The following is a 20,217-nucleotide window of genomic DNA, read 5'->3' as shown; positions in this document are numbered from 1 at the left end:
TCTCCTCATGGTTTTGTGGCATAGGTTTATGATTGGTAGAGGAGGAGCTGGGATCCTTCCCCTTACTTGTCAGTTACAGTTGTGGGTTTTCCATTCGCTCTCTTCACTTCTGCTCTCTTTTCTATGCACAGCTGGGAGAGGGGAAGGCAATGAAATGGAAACATAAGAGCAAAGGAGTAAACCAAATCGAGATTATGGTAGAACACTTTGCAGGATGTGTCTTCCCCTATTTAAATAAAAGTGCCTTATTTGGTTCCAGACCATTCTTTTTAAAGCTTTATCTACCAGACCAAACAATTTCTTTAAAAAAATATCAAAATGAACTTGATATTAACCAAACTTCTGATTGTGCTGCTTCTGAGTTTCACGACTTTTTTGCTCTTTGTCAGATAACCTTTCAGGCTGACGGTTAAGGTACTTCAAACCAAATAGCCTCAGTGTCTGGGATCCAGTGTTTACATTACTAGGTGTACTGCTTACTATTGTGAGTAGCCTCATTGAAACCAACAGAACAGCCTGCCTTAAAAAGCTCCATGTTTGGTTTAGAAGTATTTGCCTAAGCGCAGAGCCGTGGCTGTTTGCTAGAGGGAGGGATGGAAATGCTCTCCTGTATGCTTGTGTGGTTATGCAACCAATTAGCCTGTGTTAACATGCTGTTTTATTTTCTGACAAAATGGTGTGTCTTAAATATAAGCTGCAGCTTTTCTGGAAGCCTGGTAGGCTGAAGAGCGCCCTAGCTCGAAGGCTTTAATAAACAATGTGCTGGGACCTAGTGTATAGGAAGACAGATGTTTTTGTGTTTTCATGAGCAATTTATCGGAGCTCTTCTATGCAATTAAAGAGTATATGTATTTACAAATCTTGATGTTCTATTTTTGCTCTTTGTATCTTATTTTCTGATTTTAACAGAATAACGGTACTTATTAAAAGAATCAATATTTTCATCTCAGTCTTGTCTTCTCATGTTTCCAATGGTTGCAGTGATTTCCCTTGCTGAGTATTTTAGAATATAAGCTCAGTCCATACCATATTTTTGCCAAGCATGCATACACCTCACATAGATGTCCAGAGGCTTCATAGAAGCTGTACCAATCTAAAAGCCCATATGATTCAGACTCTGGTGCTAGTAAAGCAGACCGTCCAAATCTGCTTCTACAATCCAAGCATGAAAAAGAAGCAATGCAGCAAGAACTTCCAGCAAGCGATGACTTGAGCGAACGTGCCAGGTCATGTGCCTACCTAAGAAGGCAAGTGCCAAGTCCTAAGTCAACCTGATTCCAGCAGAAGTTCATTGCCAGTCTTATAAAACCACTACTGAGGATGAGGAATGTCCATTGGTTTGGCTCTTACCTAGCTTTCTGCAGTTGTAAAGGGTGTGTGTGTGATTTTCACCAATTCCCCTGCTCCCTGGGGAGACCTCTAATCCCCCCCCATGCTTTTCTGGGGGGTTTCCTGCCACCAAGAGCAGCATTTTGGGACATTTTTTGATCTGCCATCTCTCTCTCTCTCTCTCTTTCTCTCTCTCTCTCTGCATCCATGGAAATCTAGGTGGAATCCAAGCCATTTTGCTGAGACATCCAAGGGAAAACATTTACTGAAGTGCAAGTCTATGTCATGCCATAGGTTATCCCTGGTAAGACATGAGGTTGTTGCTTCCCCCCGCCCCCCCCCCCCACCTCCCAACTTCTCTTTAAAATTTATTAGTTACACTTGGGAACAGATGCATAAACCATGGTTAGAATACAGATGTCTGTGATTATAAATGGTAACATAGAAAAAAACACACACGGGATTCTGAAGATTTGTGTGACATGGTTGCTGGTGAAAACTTCTGGACTCCTGTGCATACTTGATGCTAATTCTATACCCAGATAGGCAGAATTATGTAGCCTGTAAAAATATGCAAAAAACCATGATTTTGTTCAGCTTCCACTAATCAAAAGAAAGAGTAAAGACCACAAAGCCATTGGTTATGCAGCGCAAGCCATCTCTAGCTTCTTGAGAATTCACTTAGCCTGAATTTTCTGCAAGATACAAAGGCCAGGCAGAAGTCAGGGCATCAGCTCTCCTCTTGAAAGGGACAATGTATTTATGGAGGAGCGTCTCGTAGTGGGTAATGAGTAATGACTCAACTCGTGAATTGAGTTGCATGTTCACCAGCCTAAGGGCCAGTGAGGAAACAGCATGCATGAGAAAAGGGATCACACCATTCCTTTTACAATTTTGCATTTAATGTCTAAATTATACTTATAATCACAAAAATATAAACTACTCCATGTAAACTTCACAACATAATGAACCAAAGGTTGCATATTCCTGCACTATGAAATAAAGCAGGCTACATGCAGCATTGTAATAAACAGTGTGTTGTCAACACAAATGCTAATAGCAGAATTAGCAGCTGGTAAAGCCACCATTACGTCAACCCAAAGGCCAAGGAGGAGCTAATGTTGTTAGCCTCACACAAAGCCTGAAATTGTTTGCAAAAGAAAACAGAGCCAGCTCACCGCCCCTCCCAAGCCAGAGATATTATGCCCACTCCAAATTCCACAAAACATGGACTTACTTATCCTAAGCTGCCAAATCTATAAACATGCAAGAGCAGATTTGAATAATCTCTATTAAATCCCCATTAGCTAGAATCAAAACAGCTATACCCTTAAGCCACTTAAATTCTCTTAGCATCTCTCTTGTTTTGGTTCCTCATCAAAGCTGCACGCACTGTCAATAAGGCTCATAGGTAGCCTCTGACTGCCACCATGCGATGGCTTGGGGGACTGCTCCTATTCAGTGATGGTAATAATCTTTTCCACAGTTATCCCTTTCACTTGGGTGGAGTTGAGTTTGGCCACAATCTTTTTCATCCCTGTTTTCCTCGGAGCACACACGATTTTGGATTTAAAGATGTTGCCAGGTGCTACATTCCTAAGAAGGAAACAACAACAAAAAGACATTTCTTGCATATGTTAGCAGTTAATGTACTTGCTGCTGCAGAGACAACAGCTCCGATCCAAATCTATGTACAATGAGCCCATGGGCGCTAGCAAACTCTGAAACTGCGAGGGCTTTTTAGGCCAAGTATGTGTTATGTGGGAGAACAATAATAGAATATTCAAAGTTTTTAAATTTTTTTGGAAATACAGTTCCTGGGGAACCCATTTTATTTGAGTTAGGAGAAGAGCTTTTTAAAACACATGTTCATTCTAAATTACATTACTCACCAAGGTAGCTCACTTTTCCATGGGGTTGGGGGTGGTGGTGAAAGGAGGGCATAAGAAAAGCCTTGCCCAAAGAGACCAAAGGTCCATCTGTAACAATATCCTGTTTTTCACAGAGGCAAACCAGATGCCTCTGGGAAGCTCTCAAAACAAGGCTTGAAGGCAACATCCTGTTGGCCCCTGGCAACTGGTATTCAGAGGCAAGCTGTTAATAGCCACTGAACTGTCTCTTCCACATATTTGTTTAATCCCCTTTTAAAGGTCATCTAATGAAATGCTCATCACAACAAATTTGAGGCAGTAAATTTCATAAACCAAGTAATCCACATCATCAATGTATCTAATTCTGCAAACCCCAGGTTTGCAGAAAAATCTGAACTCTAAAAATAAAATTAAATTAAAAACGGGGAGTTAAAATCCTCCAAAATACTAGAAGCTGTGCCTGTAGCTTTAAGAAATAAATGCTGTCAGTAGCCATTGCTAGGCAAATATAACAGCATTGTCAGCCTTCAAGCCCTGGTTTCTATCAGTAAAAGAAGGGGAGGGAACAGGGCCTTTCCAGGGTTGTTTTGGCCTTTGCAGGAGGATTTACTGGGGCCAGGCCTGGCAGCAAAAAATGGGCAACTTGGCAGCATGCAAACTACTTTACTCACCCAGGTCTGGCTGCTGCTTTAGTGTTCAAAAGTAGCCAACCCCATAATAGCCAGTGTGCTGTAGTAGTTAAAGTTTCAGATTAGGAGCTGGTAGACCCAGGTTCACATCCTCACTCTGCTGTGGAAGCTCACTGGGTGACTTTGGGCCTGTCACACACACTCAGCCTAACCTCCTTCCCAGGGTTGTTGGGAGGATTATTTATTTTATTAAATTTGTAGCCTGCTCTCCCCACAAGTGGGCTCAGAGCAGATAATAACATATTATATTCATACATATAAAACAGCCACAATATGAGATAAAATCTAGCAGAAACTACAAATACAATAAAACAATTCACGATGCAGTGTTCAATATTGCACAACCCAGAGCATTCAGACCCGGTGGCGTAAGGGTGGCAAACTGATTAAATGGACAGTAGACTCAGGGGAGGAGCTCAATTGTCAGCCTTCAAGCCTTGGTTTCTAGCAGTAAAAGGCAGGGGGAGTTCCTCAAGGGGCAATTCTCTCCCTAATGTTATTTAACGTCTACATGCACCCCCTTCCCCAGCTGGCCTGATGCTTTGGACTGGGTTGCCATCAGTATGCTGATGACACCCAGTTGTATCAGTTGATGGACGGCCAGCTGGATACCATCCCAGAGGTTCTGGCCAGGGCACTGGATGCTGTGATTGTGTAGATGAAGCAGAACTGACTGAAGCTGAACCCTATGAAGACGGAGGTCCTGTATCTGGACTGTGGGTTATTGGGTTTGGGAATGTGGCTCCCAGCCCTTAATGGGGGCATCTTTGATGCTTACATCGGTGGAGGCCCAGGTCTCGTTGGTGGTCTGATCTGCGTTTTTCTATCTCCGGCAGGTCAGGCAACTTGCTCCCTACCTCTCTACCCATGACTTAGCTACAATGATCCATGTGATGGTCACCTCCAGATTGGACTACTGTAACTCACGCTACACAGGGCTACCCTTGAAACAGACCCAGAAACTGCAACTGGTCCAGAATGCAGTGGCTCATGTACTTATGGGTACTTCATTTAGGCACATATTCAGCCTATGCTGCGCCAGGCTCTGACTTTAACCTTCAAAGCCCTTTGCGAACTGGGATCCGCATATCTGCCAGACCATCTCTTCCTGTATGTTCCCTGGAGGGCGTTATGCTCAGCAGAACAACATCTACTGGTGATCCCTGGCCCAAGGGTGTTCACCTGGCCTTAACCAGGGCCAGAGCCTTTTTGGCTCTGGCAACGGCCTGAAAGAACACTCTCCCAGTTGAGAGCCGGTTGAGATCTGGGCCCTGTGGGACCTATTACAGTTCTGCCAGGCCTGCAAAACGGAGATGTTCTGCCAGGCCTATGACTGTGGTTGAGGAGTTGGTGGACTATCTTGCTGGTCTCTTGCCTTGTCTATTCTGCAACTGCTGTCTTCATTAGATCTATCATACCTACCCCACAGCAAGTTTGTGACTGACAGCTGCATCTTGGAGGTCCTTGTGAACTTGTGTTCCTTGTTTTTATACTGTATTTTACAGCATTTTATTGTTATTTTATGTAATATTTATTGTTATGATATTGTGACCACCCTGAGCCCACTTGTGGGGAGGGAGAGATATAAATCAAATAAATAAATAAATGCCCTTCCCCAAGCAGGAGGCTGGCTGGATAATTCACTCTCCTTAACTACCATGAGCCTGGTGGAATATCTCAGTCTTGCAGGCCTGGGTGGAATTTTAACAGGTCCCGCTGGAGCCTAGTTTCCACAGACAGATAGTTCCACCAGGCTGGTGCCAGGGCTGAAAAAGTCCTGGCCCTGGTGGAGTCTAGGTGAACATCCTTGGGGGCAGAGATCACCAGCAGGTGTTTATTGGCCAAGCGGAGCACCCTCTGGGGAACATATGACAAGAGGTGGTTCTGCAGTTATGTGGGTCCCAGTCCACTAAGGGCCTTGTAAGTTAAGACTAAAACCTTGAACCTGACCTGGAATTCCATTGGAAGCCAGTGACGCTGACGCAAAACAGAGCTCCCATAAGGACATGAGCTGCTGCATTTTGTACCAGTTGCAGTTTCCGGATCAGACCCAAGGGTTCCCCTGCTTAGAGCGAGTTGTAGTAATCTGATCTGGAGGTAACCATTGCCTGGATCGCTGCAGTCAGGTCATGAGTCAAGAGGTCGGAAGTAAGTTGCCTGATTTGACGAAGGTGGAAAAATGCAGATCTGGCAACTGCCACAACCTGTTCCTCCACTGATAAGAAAGCATCCAAGACTATGCCCAGACTCCTTACCATTGGCACAGGCGCAAACAGTGCCCCATCAAGGGCTGGGAGCCAGATTCCCAAACCCATCAACCCACGGCCGAGATGCAGGACCTCCATCTTTATGGGGTTCAAAAAAATGGAGAAGAGGAAAATGATGTAAGTTGCTTTGGATCCACAGTGAAGTAAATAAATGATAAATATAGCTGTAGATGGGGGACAGATAAAAGTTTGGTTGGTTGTTGGGAGAGTGAGGGAGAAGGAAGCAGGGAAAAGTGAGAGTATGGGGGGTTGCTAGGAGAGGGGAAAGAGGAAATAGGGGGAGAGGTATACAGGGGAAGGCAAAGTGCCCACAAGTTGTTGCAGGCTCTCCACTACACAATTGGGCCTGTTCTGGTCTCTCCTGGGGACTAGCACTGCACAAATTGGCCATAGTTTTCCTGAGTAGAGGTAGCCAAGGGAAGAGGAGGAGGGAAAGCTGAAGACAAGGGGAACAAATAAAGGCAGGTTGGCTGTTGGTTGAGAAAGAGAGACTGAAGCAGGGAAAGTTGACAATATGGAGGTTCCCAAGAGGGGGAAAGAGGAAATAGTGTGGGAAAGGGAATAAAGGGTAAAATGAGGTATCCCTTGTGGGTTTCCCAGTGCGTAACTGGGACAGGCCTGGCAGCGGGTACCACACAAACAGGCTAGTGTTTTCACAGGTAGAGGCTGCTGGGGAAGAGAAAGAAAGCTGAAACTGGGGCAGATAACAGGTAGATTGGCAGGCGGATGGGAATGAAAGAAGGCAGCAGGTACTGGGGAGAGGCTATGGGGGCTTTTCAGAGAAGCGAAACGGGAAATTAGTGGGGGAGGAAAACATGAGATGCCCCGATAAGTCCTTCCAGTTCCCCCAATTGTAATAATTTTGTTTACTGCCTATCAACTTCACTGAATGATACAGAAGAGGGAGAAAAAATTCTCTGTAATACAGAAAATATTTACTATGGAATCATTAGCTATGAAGCCAATCAGATAAAAACTTGATCGGTCCCTAAACTGTCCTCACAACACTGGTTCTGTAGATCTGATTCAGCCTACAGCAGCCCTTTTGAGCACGTACCCTTGATCAAATGTTTCCATCCTAAAGATGCCCAAGCCTTCTACATGCAATTTGCAGTTTTCCAAGGGAATGGACAGTGTATTCTTGAAAATGAATGCACATTTAAAATCTTCATTAATCTTTGCAGTTTCTGGCATCTGTGGAACAAAGAAGCATCAACAGAAAAGCAAAGTTGATTACAGAAAATAGAAAAAATGTGTAACCTGTAAACAGAACCAGCAGAATTGATGCATAACTCTCAGCATCCACATATGGGCGTTGGAGGTGCAAAACATACGGGATTGAGCCGGATAAGAATGAGTCTCTTTCCCACTGTTAAAGATAAATCACAGAGGTTGAAGTAATTCTCTCCCTCCTCCCCACTTTTCATGACGATCACCCATGTGGGCTTCTCTCTTGCTGGTCCAGAAGTATCCCTGGCAGATAGCAGTACGCATATCCTAGCCCTTTACCCGATGGCACAGGAAGTCTGTTGTTGGTATCATCTTCTCAAGTACTTCTCTTCAGACTTGCAAGAGCTCTGTATGCCCTAAACAAGCTCATATCTTGCAATATCTTGCACACTGGTCCACCGCACGTGGGTCCACTGCACATGGGTAAAACGGCACATCCAGAGATTGTGCCCACCTCACAGGGTGTTTTGTTGTGGGGATAATAATGACATACTTTGTAAACCTCTCTGAGTAGGCATTAAGTTATCCTGAAGGGCGGTATATAAATCAAATGTTATTATTATTATTGCCCTTCCACTGCTGCTTGGATCAAACTCTTGTTTTATTCTAGTACATGGAGCTGGGCTACGACTGATATTGAAATCAGTCAATGATATGTGTTATGTGTGGTCCAGTTTGGTCCCCCTGTCAGCTGCACGGTAGGGATATTGATGTGAATTGATCCATTCATTCTCTGGCACGGATGGGAATGTCTAACCTTTTCTGCTACGGATCATGTTCCATTTTGATCCAAATCTAATTTAGAAATGGAGTAATTTGGAATCTGATTCAAATCAGCAACACAAGCATTTTTGTGTAACCTTCTGATAATTCAGCTGGGACTCAGCCACCATTGTTGATGTCCAAAGGTCACCATTATTATGTTTATTTATATAAACCCCAGAGCTGGTATTGATTCTTGTGTGATAATACCCTTGGGTGAAATTCACTCTTTAAAATCCACAGTGTTTATCTAAAAAGAGGAGCAATCCTAAGTATCTACAGAGTTTTGGACAGCGATGGAGATTTTTCCAGCTTCTAAGAGTCATATACGTATTTTATTCACATTTCCCATTTCTTCTACCTTCAGGTTTTCCAAATATATGATATCTCAGCAGTAACCTGCTATTTCTTAATGCCTTACCTCCACTCTGAGAGGTGGGTATTGGAAAGTTAATGCCAGCTCTTCCGTAAGCTTCTCACCCGTTTCTTGAACCTCTGCAATAATATTGATCTTGACCTGAAGCTCATCTTCTACTGCCATCAGTGCTTTTATGTAAGTCTCAGGTGCTATTCTCAGAGGGATCTGAATAACTGCCAAATACAAAGCAGAGCCAGCTAGCAAGCAAAATTACACAATACAAGAGCGAAACGTGGTGACTTGTATATAAATAGCTCGGGATGATGCCCCCTCCTTGCAAGGGGAAGTTGTCAGGAAAACTGGGAAGAGGGCAGCAAAGCAAAGGCCATGGACCTGTACAGGTCATTCTTAGACCAAAAATCTCCAGCTAGGGAAGAGGATCTGCTCCCCTCTCTTCTCTGATGTGATCACAAATACATACTGGGAGGTCAGAATGCAAAAGAGGGAAATGCATCGGTGAACACACCCTCTCTGCAATCTGTGGCTCAAAGAGTTGTGCTCATAATATAGAAAGTGACAAAATTAGAGGACTTCCTCCTCTAAAGAATAAAGAGCAAATGGATTCTGCAGGTGTTTTACTGCACATACCTGGCTTGCCTTCTGTTTGGACAGTCTGCTTGATGGTCGCAAGGCTGGCCTCAACTTTTCCAGTGTAGGACTCCATTTGACAAGAGGCAGCAAGGTCAACAGTCCACGCGCCCGCAGATCCATTCTTTACAACGATATTCAGATCAATGGGATTCCCTGGCCACAAGGCAGTTTCGCCTTCTATCCCAAGCTGAAGGTTAGCTTGAAGTGGCTCGAGGGGAGGTGTGATTTCACAGCAACCCAGATTGGTAGAATTTAAATAAGAGCAAGCGGTTTCTACAGCTTTCCTTTCCTCTGCAGAATCTGGAAAACATCAGAAAACCTTGATGCCAATTTTCAGCTCCATGATCAGACACTCATCCACTGTCTATCAAATGTAGATAGCGCGTGGCCAGCCCTCATACCTTAAAGCATAGAAACGCCAACTGAATATCCAGCAAGCTCTGTGAAATACTGTATTCCGTTCAAACGGTATGGGTGAGTAATTAAAATTTCATACTAAGGCCCATTCCACATTATCTGGCTCTCTGATGAGTATACCTGTATAATACACGGGTAACTCATTCACAAATCATATTTGAGATGCACACTTTTAAAAAGATGTATCCCAGAACTAATGTAGAGGGCTTTAATATGTTTTTGTTGATCAACCAGCTGACTTGAGGCTACTTAAGGGGGATTGGGGGGGGGGAAGCTTACTCTTTCAAACAACAAAAGTCCTCCAAGATGTTCCCATCTGAGCAACCCTTTCACCATTAGTAGCTGGTATGGGGAAAATAGCCTCCTCTATGAGGAGGAGTTGCAGCTTAGGGGTAGAGCATCTGCTTAGCCTACGACAGGTCCCAGACCATGGAGAGCTGCTCCCAGTCTGAATAGACTATGCTGACCTTTATGGACCAATGGACTGATTCGGTATAAGGCAGCTTCACGTGTTCACATGTTCATTGGGCTTGTACCGTTCAAAGGTGAGGCACAGACTCCTGCATTTCTGCTTGTCAAACACCCCAACAAAATAAAATATAGTGAGAGTCACAGGGGACGGTGGGCCTCCCCCACAAATCACAGCAGGGTAGGTGTTTGTTCTTTTCCGGTTTCTCCTCTCACTGTCCTTGAGGGCTGGAAATCTCACAGAAAAATCTGTGGCTTTCTGTGTGACCAGTCAACATAACGAGAAGGTGGTCCATAAGCCACACAGACAGGATCATAGCCTGTGAATTTACTATAAAACATGCCACTGACATCTAACCAAGTTACAGAGAACTTTGTACGACATTAAATCTGAGTTGAAATCTGGGGCATATAGGGAACTCATCTTTTGCCTGATACCTGTGGGCCCATCTCCTCATTGTTCTGATTAGCTATAAAGGAGGCCACATCCTTTTTTTGTGGGCTGCCAATGTCCTAGGGTGCCTCCTCAAGGAATTGAAAATAATATTGGGACTGGTTCACATATTCCTTTTTTCTTCTTCAAGAAGGAATAACAAGGAACGGGGAAGCCAAGGTGAGGTGAGCACTTAAATTTGTGAGAATACTTAGGGATTGGGAGGCAAGATCTGCTTGATTCAGACAGTTTAGAACTTTCCTAGCCAACGTTGTGTTAGCATTCCTGTTATCAAGTTACACATTTATCTCCTGATAACCTTGCCCGATACCGTTGGTGTTCATGATATTAGTAAGTTCTGTCTGTGACAAGTGCTTTTCACTTAACCAAGATGTCAACTGTGATTGTGTATATTGGCAATTAGAGGCATCAGAGCTTGTGTCTTTAAGGGCCAAACTACACATGGTGACAATGGAGACCTGTAGCAGGACACCAGTTGCAAGTTCACTGTGGCAACTCAAGTGCCATAGGGGCCTGATTCTGGTTGGGACCATGGCAAGGGGGGGATGAGGGGCACTATTTTTCTGAACCCAAACAGACAGGAGGCACCAATTGCCCCATCAAGGGCAAATAACACACCCAGGGCTATTTCAGACCCTCCCCATGCACTGAGGTCTCAATCTGAATTTGGCCCCTGAGTTGCCATGGGGAACTTGTAGCTGCCTTATGGAGGGAAGCCCCCTTCGCAATCACATGTAAAATTTAACATGTAATTTGGTTCTAAGACTGGTGGAAGTTAAGAATTTATGTCACATTTGTAATATAAATTAGTGCCCTGTGGCATTATAAAATTTCTCTCAAGAACAATGAACAAGCAAGATTACCGGGCTGGCAATCTTGTGTTCTCCTGGCACTTATCTGTTTTAGAATGCTTGCTGTCAGGTGGCTGATTGCCCTACTCGCCCCCTCCCACACACACACATCAAGAAAATCAGACGCTGCTAACTTGACCCTCCTTTGAATCCTTAATGTGAGGTCATGAGATCAAAACTAGTTCTTTATAATTCTGCCTTTCTATCCCAGAAAGGCGCTCAAAAGTCAGTTCATAAGTAGGGTTACCATTTCCCTGGTGGGGGCAATGGATTTCCCATTCTTGCTCCCTCTTGCCTACTCTTGCTTTGATGAGTAATTGGGAAGAAATGTGGGGGCTGGAATGGTGTCCCCTGATGTTGTGAAGTCATTTCTGGGTGCATAACCAGAAGTGGCATCACCATTTCACTGGACAGAGTTTCAAGTGAATTTTAGAACATCTGGTGGCACTGTGATGTCATTTACGATTACGTGTGGCCAGAAATGATGTCATCATGATATTGTGGGATGCCATTCCAGGGAGTCTTCACACACCACAGAAGAAGAAAATCACATCTTCATAAGTATCAAGCAATATCAGATATGCTATAGACTTTTAACACCCAACACCAAACTAAAATATGCATTACAAGAGTAGAGAGTAGGAGAAAGGATGTCCAATCACCAAGCTATTCGCATTTAAGAAAAGAGTCACACACATTTTAAATAATAACAACAGCTGTTCTTATATACCACGCTTCTAGACAGATTAGTGCCCCACTCAGTGTTATTATTAGAAACAATCCAAGCTTAGTGCAAGATGGCTCCAATGAAACAAACACCTTTTGTCTGTCAGGTCTGTCACATGACCTGAGGCCTTGCTTTTATTTTCTACTATTTGAAAGAAAGCATTCAATATATTGGTCACCTTCTGGGAATTTGTACTGCATCGTGATGTCTTCGCGGGTGTTCTTCCCAACTGCTTTGGTGCTGAGGCTCTTCCCAATCACTTTGGTTTCTTCACGCAGCTTGACATATTTGTTTTCACCATCCACATTCTTTACAAGCCAAAAGACCCTGTCTGCATTCACTTCAGCAAACACGAACTTGGAATCATAAGGAAGATACACCTCTCCCTTTCTGATTGCATTTATAGGACAGGGTCCACACTGATAAATCCCTGCAGAGAAGATTAAAAGTTATTTTTTCCTAACTGTATGCTCACTGCATAGTCTTCACAAGAAGATATTTGTGATTATTAATTTTGTGTTCATGGAAATACCTGGGTTGCACAACTTTTATGGCCTTTTTGACATGAACAAGGAAAGTCCTAACTGGACTGCAATGTGGATAAGGTGTAGACAATAATGATTGCATGGACTAATGGTAACTTGATTCCTGTCAGTTTTATCATTATGGCCAACTTGCATTTTCATTTACGCATTATAAAGCTTTTGATCGTGGCTGTATAATACCTCGTGTAACTTTATTACAGAACCTCTTACAGCTTTTGGAGTAATTTCAGTAATTAGTATTTTGGCATTATTGTCCTATGAGATGCCTCCATTGCCCACTGGTCCACTGAGGGCTGGTAGGGCAGAAGATGTTTAAAAATGTGGTGTCATGTCAATGGCACATCACTTCTAGCAATACCCAGAAGTGACGTCATGTTGCTCGTATGATGCTCTAGGATTCAGCCAAAACTCTGGTTTTACCATAGAGTTTTATTTGAATCCTAGAATGTTGCGCTGCCATCACACCAGTTACATGACATCACTTCTGGGTATTGACTGGAAGTTATGTTGTACAGCCATTTATTTGCAGAATCTATACCCTGCTCCCTCATCAAGTACACCAAAGTGGCTAGTATATAATAAAAACACCTTTTAAAAAGCATTAAAACCAAATAAAATGCATCATTAAAACAATTGAAACCAAAGCTAAAATACATATAAAATATAAAAAACCAATAAGTTGACTCCTCTCTCCCCTCAGTATGTCAAATGATAAATAATTCCACACTTCTTTTGCATGTTTGCTCCTGGTAGCCATGGTTGCAATTCCCAGCCTAGTAGACACTGTCAGGAATCCTGTTTCTATCTCTATAGAAACTGACAGCTCCAACAGGCATTTGGGCAAACAGAAGCAGCCAGAAAAGATTCTCACTCCCCAGCCACCCAAGCCCCACAGAGCATGCTCTGCAAACAGTGACACATTGCCACTAAGGCCTCACCCCATGGGGCATCCCACGCTGATTTTGGGCACTTTAGAGGTGGGGAAGCCATAAATATGAAACAGAGATATTATGTTGCAAGCACTATTCGATGGTATTCCTGTGTGTGGACTAAGCCAGTCTTGTTGGCCCCTCTTAATCTAGAGTGGTGATTAATGTACCTATCCTGGCTGCATTTCAGCAAGCCGCAATTAAGCCAAGATGTGCAAGAACATGTTTTATCGCTATCCTTGCACATGTTTTTCCCTCCTCCTCCTATTTGGGGAGTATGAGTAAGGATCCCTCCACTGAAACAGACTCCATTTTCCCATTGTACAAACACCCAAGTGAATCAGAGTTCATTTACTTCCCACAAGCCAGACTTCTCAACTATGATTTAATCTAGGTAGAGAATCCCAGTTCCAGGAGATTAAACAAACTCTCTTTTGCCTGGTTGCCTGCACCCATATTTCATGGCAACTTGGAGTTTGTTTCAAACCAGGAATTGTAATTGAGCTAAGAAGGGAGGTGGGGAGGAGTGAGGTAAGCACGTACGGCAGTAAGCGGTGCTTGTGGACTCATCTCAAGAACTAGTCGTGACACTGGAATGCAGTGCATGTGGCTTGGCAGTCTGGAGGAATCAACATCTTACAAGTGTAAAAGCTCACTTGCAGAGTGTTAGCCTCTTTGGGTCTCCACTGAGGAGAAAGACAGGGTATACATGCTAAGTAAATAAATAAAAAAGAAAGAAATGCAAACAGAAATGCCATTCTGTCAGACTAACTGCTGAAATGTCCATAGACTTCAATGGAGGGCTAAAGATGGCACTGTAAGTTTCTAGCCCTCATTGCGAGTAATACCTGTTGAAAGGTCTGAAATCAAAGTGGCCTGGCCAAAAATGTCTGAATCCAACACATCCCCTTGACCATCTCAGAATTCAAGCCATTGGCTATCTATATCTACTTCATGAAAACAGACTTTATTATACATATATCAGCAAAACTTTATTCAAAGGGCCAAATTTGTGTTTCCATGGCTTTATAGGACCAATGAGCACAGGGCATGATTTCTTTTCTCCCTTGACCACTTTCCAATTTAACCACGTGTGTTGTCGTGTCGTCTGTTTCAGCCTTACCTTGGCTCAGTTCTTGAGGTGTGGCATCAATTGCCTGCCAGCCGTCAAAGCCTTTGGGCAAGTCTGGCCTTTTCATCCAGGCATCATTCCAGACATGGAAGTTCCTGTGTACAGACACGTTTCAGAATTGCAAACAATAAAAAGTTATTCCCTATTTACAATTCCACGTCAGCCTAGACCATACAAGAAGCTCCAAACAATAACTGGTCTCTGACTTTGAATTCTCAGTGTAAATCACATGGAAAAGGCTATTGCTGGAGACACCTTGGAATCAACCGGGACATTTGGTAATCAAAGCATCAGTACTGCCACCAAGCTAGGCTCCCCTTCCCCTATAAATGCCTTTGAAAAATATCTAATTGTCTCTCTAAAAGCTTGCTACAGAGATGATGTCATTCAGAGAAGCAAGAGAAGGCCTATTCTGGGCTGTAGCTAAGATAGGGCGACGAGGAGGATTGCCTTCTGTGGGCTGGAGATTTCAGGGGTGGAGCCTGGGAAGAGAGGGGCTTGGGGAGGGAAGGGACCTCAGCAGGTACAACGCCATAGAGGCCACCCTGCAAAGCAGCCATTTTCTCCAGGGGGACTAATCTCTGTCATCTGGAAATCAGTTGTAATTCCAGGAGATTTCCAGGCCCCACCTCAGGGTTGGCTATCTAGCATCAGCACCTGGGTAGGGATGCCTCAGGACTGAGGAGAGAAAAGTGGGTTTTGCCTTTGACTGACTGAAGCCACCCTGCCCTGCCTTGTTTGCTGCTTGGCAGGACCCAGGCATTGCATGCTTTCCCATTTGCATGTTGTTTGAAGTTACAGGTTTTTCAGAACATTTGAAAATACAAAACAAAGAAAACGTTCCCATTTGCACCAGGGCAATCAGATTTTCCCTCCCAATCCAGTTCGGTGTAGTGCTTAAGAGCGGCAGGACTCTAATCTGGAGAACCGGGATTGATTCCCCACTCCTCCACTCGAAGTCAGATGGATGGCCTTGGGTCAATCATAGCTCTTTCAGAGCTCTCTCAGCCCCACCTACCACACAGGGTGATTGTCTTGAGGATAATAATAGCACACTTTGTGAACTGCTCTAAGTGGGCGTTAAGTTGTCCTGAAGGGCGGTATATAAATCAAATGTTATTAAATCAAATGTTATTAATTCTAGAGACCTTCAGAAGTATTTGTGTGTGTGGGGGGGGGACATATGGGGCTGTGGAAGGAAGGGAATCCCTAAGAAGCCCCAGGGACTGTTTGGATTCTGGCTCAAGCAGAGGACAGAACCAAAATGTAGCATTTAAAATGTAGAATTGTAATGGTCACTTCTGCTTTTTAAAAAATCCTGAAAGGATGAAGGCACAGCCTGACAGATATATCCGGTTAGGGCACAGCCTGACAGATATATCCGGTTAGTTATGATGATCAGGGGGTGGAGATGATCGTGTTAATGGGAATGATTTTCATTGCTCTCCCACAACAGCTGTTCCTGGAGATCCCCTTTGTCTTGCAAATGGTATTGGGGAGCATTTGAGGCTGCTGTGGGAGGAGGAATTGGCAAAAATCCCTGCCTTACACCTGTGGAGATTCTAGACGGGATCCAAGCCATTATCATTTCCTATGGGATACGAATTTCAGAAGCAGATTAATTAAATTGCATATAGTGATTACCAGATAGAGTCTGATGTTAAGTCATTCATTTTTTCTCCCTTTTCATTCAAATAAATGTCAACCTTTAGGTTTTCCTCTGTATCATGAGCGGAAGCAAAGTTGCTTATACTTCTTGCTGGGATCCCCAGACTTCGCATGACTGAAATACAGATAAAAAATGTCAACTCTCAATTGTTGACTTTCCTTGATCTCCTCAGTTATACCATTGTTTGCAACAGTTTATAATTCCATCATGAGGCTACATATGGGATGAGACATGGTATGAAAGGAATGGGTTACATGTCCAGTTATCCTGAAAGTAAGAACATAGGAACAGCCATGGTGGATTAGACCAATGGTCCATCTAGTCCAGTAACCTTTCCCACAGTGGAAGGCCTACACTAGTACTGAAATATAGGAGGTTACTGCCTCTGACCATAGAATCATTATGGCTAATAACCATTGATAGACCTATCTATGAGGTTAAGTGGGCTAGAATACCCTCAACAGGGTAAGTGTTTGAGTGGCTTGGGTGGCCCTGAAGCACCACAATTTCGGGAGGTCATCACTCATCAGAATAGCAGAAGAACCCTGCTGGATCTGACTGCTCGTCCATCTCGTGTGGCATCCCATCTCACTTAATGGCTAACCGGGTGCCCCTGGAAGGTGCCAAAGCAGGGAAGGAATGCACTAGCCTTACCCCACTGGATGTGTCCAGTATCTGCTATTTAGAGATATAGTGCCTATGAACATGGATCTGTTTAGCAACCAGAATAGGTAGGCTACCTCTGAAATGCATGTCTTACCTGTAGTAAGCACTCCAGAGAAAACCCAACACTGACCAAAATTGACAGGTTTTTTGGTTTTGTAATACTGCTGCAAAATTGGGGCACTTCCTGTCCAGGCCAGAGGGGAAGTACCACCAGTATAGCGTCCTGACCAGTTCCCAAAAAGCACTCCTGCTTCATTATTGGAATTGACCTAAAAACAGACACACATCAAAAGAGCAGCTTCCTTTGTCTTTGTTAAGTAGGCAACCCTCCAGATTCAGAACAACTGTACCATTGCTAAAACATCAGCTGACCTCCCCTCCCAGCAGACCTTACTCTGGGCCTTCAATTCCAAAAGTGAAAAAGTTTTTACTATTTAAATAAACCAGGGTATGTGCTGCAGTTCGGGAAATTAAAACTTTGAATCTTGAAGGTCAAGATCAGAAAGCATTTTTGTATAATGAGGCTGGTGAGCGTAATGATTAAGTGAATCCATAGCCACGGATCAGTGTTAGAGATGCATCCATGATATACATGGATGACACCCTGCACACTTATTGTCCAGCAACTGCAGAATAAGTAAGTGTCTTTAATGTCATGCACACATTCCTAGCCCTTTCCCCTATATTTAACAGCATACAGGACAAGTGGAAGGCAATTGGTGAGATGTAGAAAATGACTATGTTATGGCCTTGATGCTGGGGGCTGCACACTCAGAAGGCTGCACCTCTCCAAAGATCTGATGGGCACTATCAGGTTATGACTACCTGGTCAGCAGTAAGCAAAGAGAGAGAAATCCAGCACTGATTCCAGATGTGCTTTCCCCATGATCAGAAAAACTGCGCACTTCTGATCATGAAAGATCATCACATCCCCTGCCTGCCTGCCTAAATTCCGCTCTAATGCCTTGAGGGTACCAGAGTACCCTTTAGTGCCACTTTACCGGGCAGTTCTTTAGCTTCATTTGCAAATCAGTGTCAGAAAACAAAGCGACACTGCAAGGCCAATTCCAGAGATGAGGAGAGTCTTTAGCAAATATCTGGGTGGACTTGGACTCATGGCAGGTCAAACTCAGGGCAGTAGCCAGCCTTCCCCATCAGGCGGGGCTGCAGCATTTCCAGATGAGGCCAGACACTCCCCGGCCAGTTTGCATAGGGGGATAGCCAGGGCTTTTTTTCTGGGAAAAGAGGTGGTGGAACTCAGTGGGTTGCCCTCGCAGAAAATGGTCACATGGCTGGTGGCCCCGCCCCCTGATCTCCAGACAGAGGGGAGTTGAGATTGCCCTCCGTGCCGCTCAGTGGCACGGAGGGTAATCTAAGCTCCCCTCTGTCTGGAGATCAGGGGGCGGGGCCACCAGCCATGTGACTATTTTCAAGAGGTTCCGGAACTCCGTTCCACCGCGTTCCTGCTGAAAAAAAGCCCTGGGGATAGCAATGTTACGGTCAGGACTCAGGCTGAATAAGTTGGCTGCCCCTTTTCCTTTTAAGCACCTTGTCATGTTCATAACTTAAAGGGATTTTTTTTTGCTCTTAAAAACAACTCATAATCTTTAAGACACCTGTTTTTTAAATGAGACCTGCTGTGGCAAAAATGAAAAGCCCGGTATTTTAAAAAATCCTAGGTGAAGAGAAATAACATTCTAGGTGGGCTGTGCATTCATTAGCTGCAGTTCTGCCTTGCCACTGTTCTGGCCTGTCCCCAGAGGGTCCCATCTGCCTTTCCTCAGCAAAATTTAAATCAGGACAAGCAATGTGGTCTAAACACATGGACCATTCCATTTGCTGGCATCCTGAGCTACACAGCACATGGTGCGCAAATGCAGACAGATGCATTGAAATATGACTTCCTGCTGCACTGAGTAGAGATTTTCTATGGCATCCATGACCAGGGAGTCATGCGTGGCTTGGGGTAGGAATGGTTTCTTCTCCATGCACTAACAAGAACCAATCTGAATCGAGCCATTGATGGAAGGACATACCAAAGCAGACATGCTCCTGGAGATGATGATAGGATCCTTCCTCACGCTCTGCTTGAGCTGGCTTTTGTCCAGAAGGTACATGCAGCAGTCCAAGACATCTTCCTCAAACTGTGTGTATGTAGGGGAGCAGAATGAAGAGGACACAAAGTCTGATTGTTCTTAAAAACAACTATTTATTTTAAATATTTGCATGCCGCTTTCCCACCTAACTGAGGATACCCAGGCAGTGAACAATTAAAACATTAAAACAGTGTTTAAAATTCAGATATATAAAATACAGACATATATATAACAATTTAAACATAGGAATACATAAAAACAGAGACGCACAAACAGAGAGAAGGGACAATGAGAGTTAGCAAGTGAATGCCAAACAAAACAAAAAAGTCTTCACCTGATAGCAGGGCTTTTTTTCAGCAGCAATGCGGTGGAACGGAGTTCCAGCACCTCTTGAAAATGGCCACATGGCCGGTGGCCCCGCCCCCTGATCTCCAGACAGAGGAGAGTTTAGATTGCCCGCTGTGCAGCGGCACGGCGGGCAATCTAAACTCCCCTCTGTCTGGAGATCAGGGGGCGGGGCCACCGGCCATGTGGCCATTTTCGCTGAGAGCGATTTAAACTTTAAAAAATTCCCCCCTTGTTCCAACTGACCCAAAGTGACATCATTGTGTGGTCCTGAGTTCCACCACTGAGTTCCACCACCTCTTTTCCCAGAAAAAAAGCCCTGCCTGATAGTGAAAGTCAACAACACAGAGAGAGAGATAGGGAAGGATTTCCAGAGTTTGGGCACCATGACCAAGAAGCCTGTTCTTGGGTTGTTGTCACCCATCTAGGCTCAGATGGTGGGGGGGGGGCACCCCTCGCAGGGCCTCTGAAGATGACCGGAGTGGTGGACTAAGTTCATATGGGAGTAGGTGAACCTTCAAGTATGCTATTGCTGAAAAAAAACCCTGTCATTTCATGCATATAGCGTGAAGAGGTTGTTGAGGTTTAAATTTTTCTTTCTAAGAAATGCTTGCTGTTAAGCTCTTATTTGGAAGTGTTTTGAAGGCGTTTAGTTCCTGTGCTCCAATGCAAAAGAGATCCTTGATGCTTCTAAACCGCAGGCAGTTCTTAATCAGGGCGCACAGGCACCTTTAAGGACAATGATGGAAGCTACAGAAAGC

At 44.2% G+C, this 20,217-nt stretch overlaps 1 protein-coding gene across 1 annotated transcript in view; it reads right to left on the bottom strand.

Annotated features, from left to right (window-relative positions):
* Positions 1-2,209: 2,209 nt before the first annotated feature.
* TGM4 (transglutaminase 4) overlaps positions 2,210-20,217 on the bottom strand; it is a 34,367-nt gene continuing 16,359 nt past the window's right edge. The window contains exons 6-14 of the mRNA XM_054992161.1: positions 19,052-19,159; positions 17,110-17,284; positions 16,325-16,463; positions 14,672-14,775; positions 12,253-12,504; positions 9,155-9,457; positions 8,570-8,739; positions 7,214-7,350; positions 2,210-2,925 (exon numbers count right to left, since the gene is read on the bottom strand). Of these exons, the coding sequence (XP_054848136.1) occupies positions 2,784-2,925; positions 7,214-7,350; positions 8,570-8,739; positions 9,155-9,457; positions 12,253-12,504; positions 14,672-14,775; positions 16,325-16,463; positions 17,110-17,284; positions 19,052-19,159 (1,530 nt within the window). The 3' untranslated portion in view covers positions 2,210-2,783. The remainder of the gene's footprint in view (positions 2,926-7,213; positions 7,351-8,569; positions 8,740-9,154; positions 9,458-12,252; positions 12,505-14,671; positions 14,776-16,324; positions 16,464-17,109; positions 17,285-19,051; positions 19,160-20,217) is intronic.

Source organism: Eublepharis macularius, chromosome 11 (genome assembly GCF_028583425.1).
Source record: "Eublepharis macularius isolate TG4126 chromosome 11, MPM_Emac_v1.0, whole genome shotgun sequence".
In the NCBI taxonomy this organism is placed as follows: domain Eukaryota; kingdom Metazoa; phylum Chordata; class Lepidosauria; order Squamata; family Eublepharidae; genus Eublepharis; species Eublepharis macularius.
The sequence above is the reverse complement of the archived record's forward strand: the minus strand, read 5'-3'. Positions and strand labels throughout refer to the sequence as shown.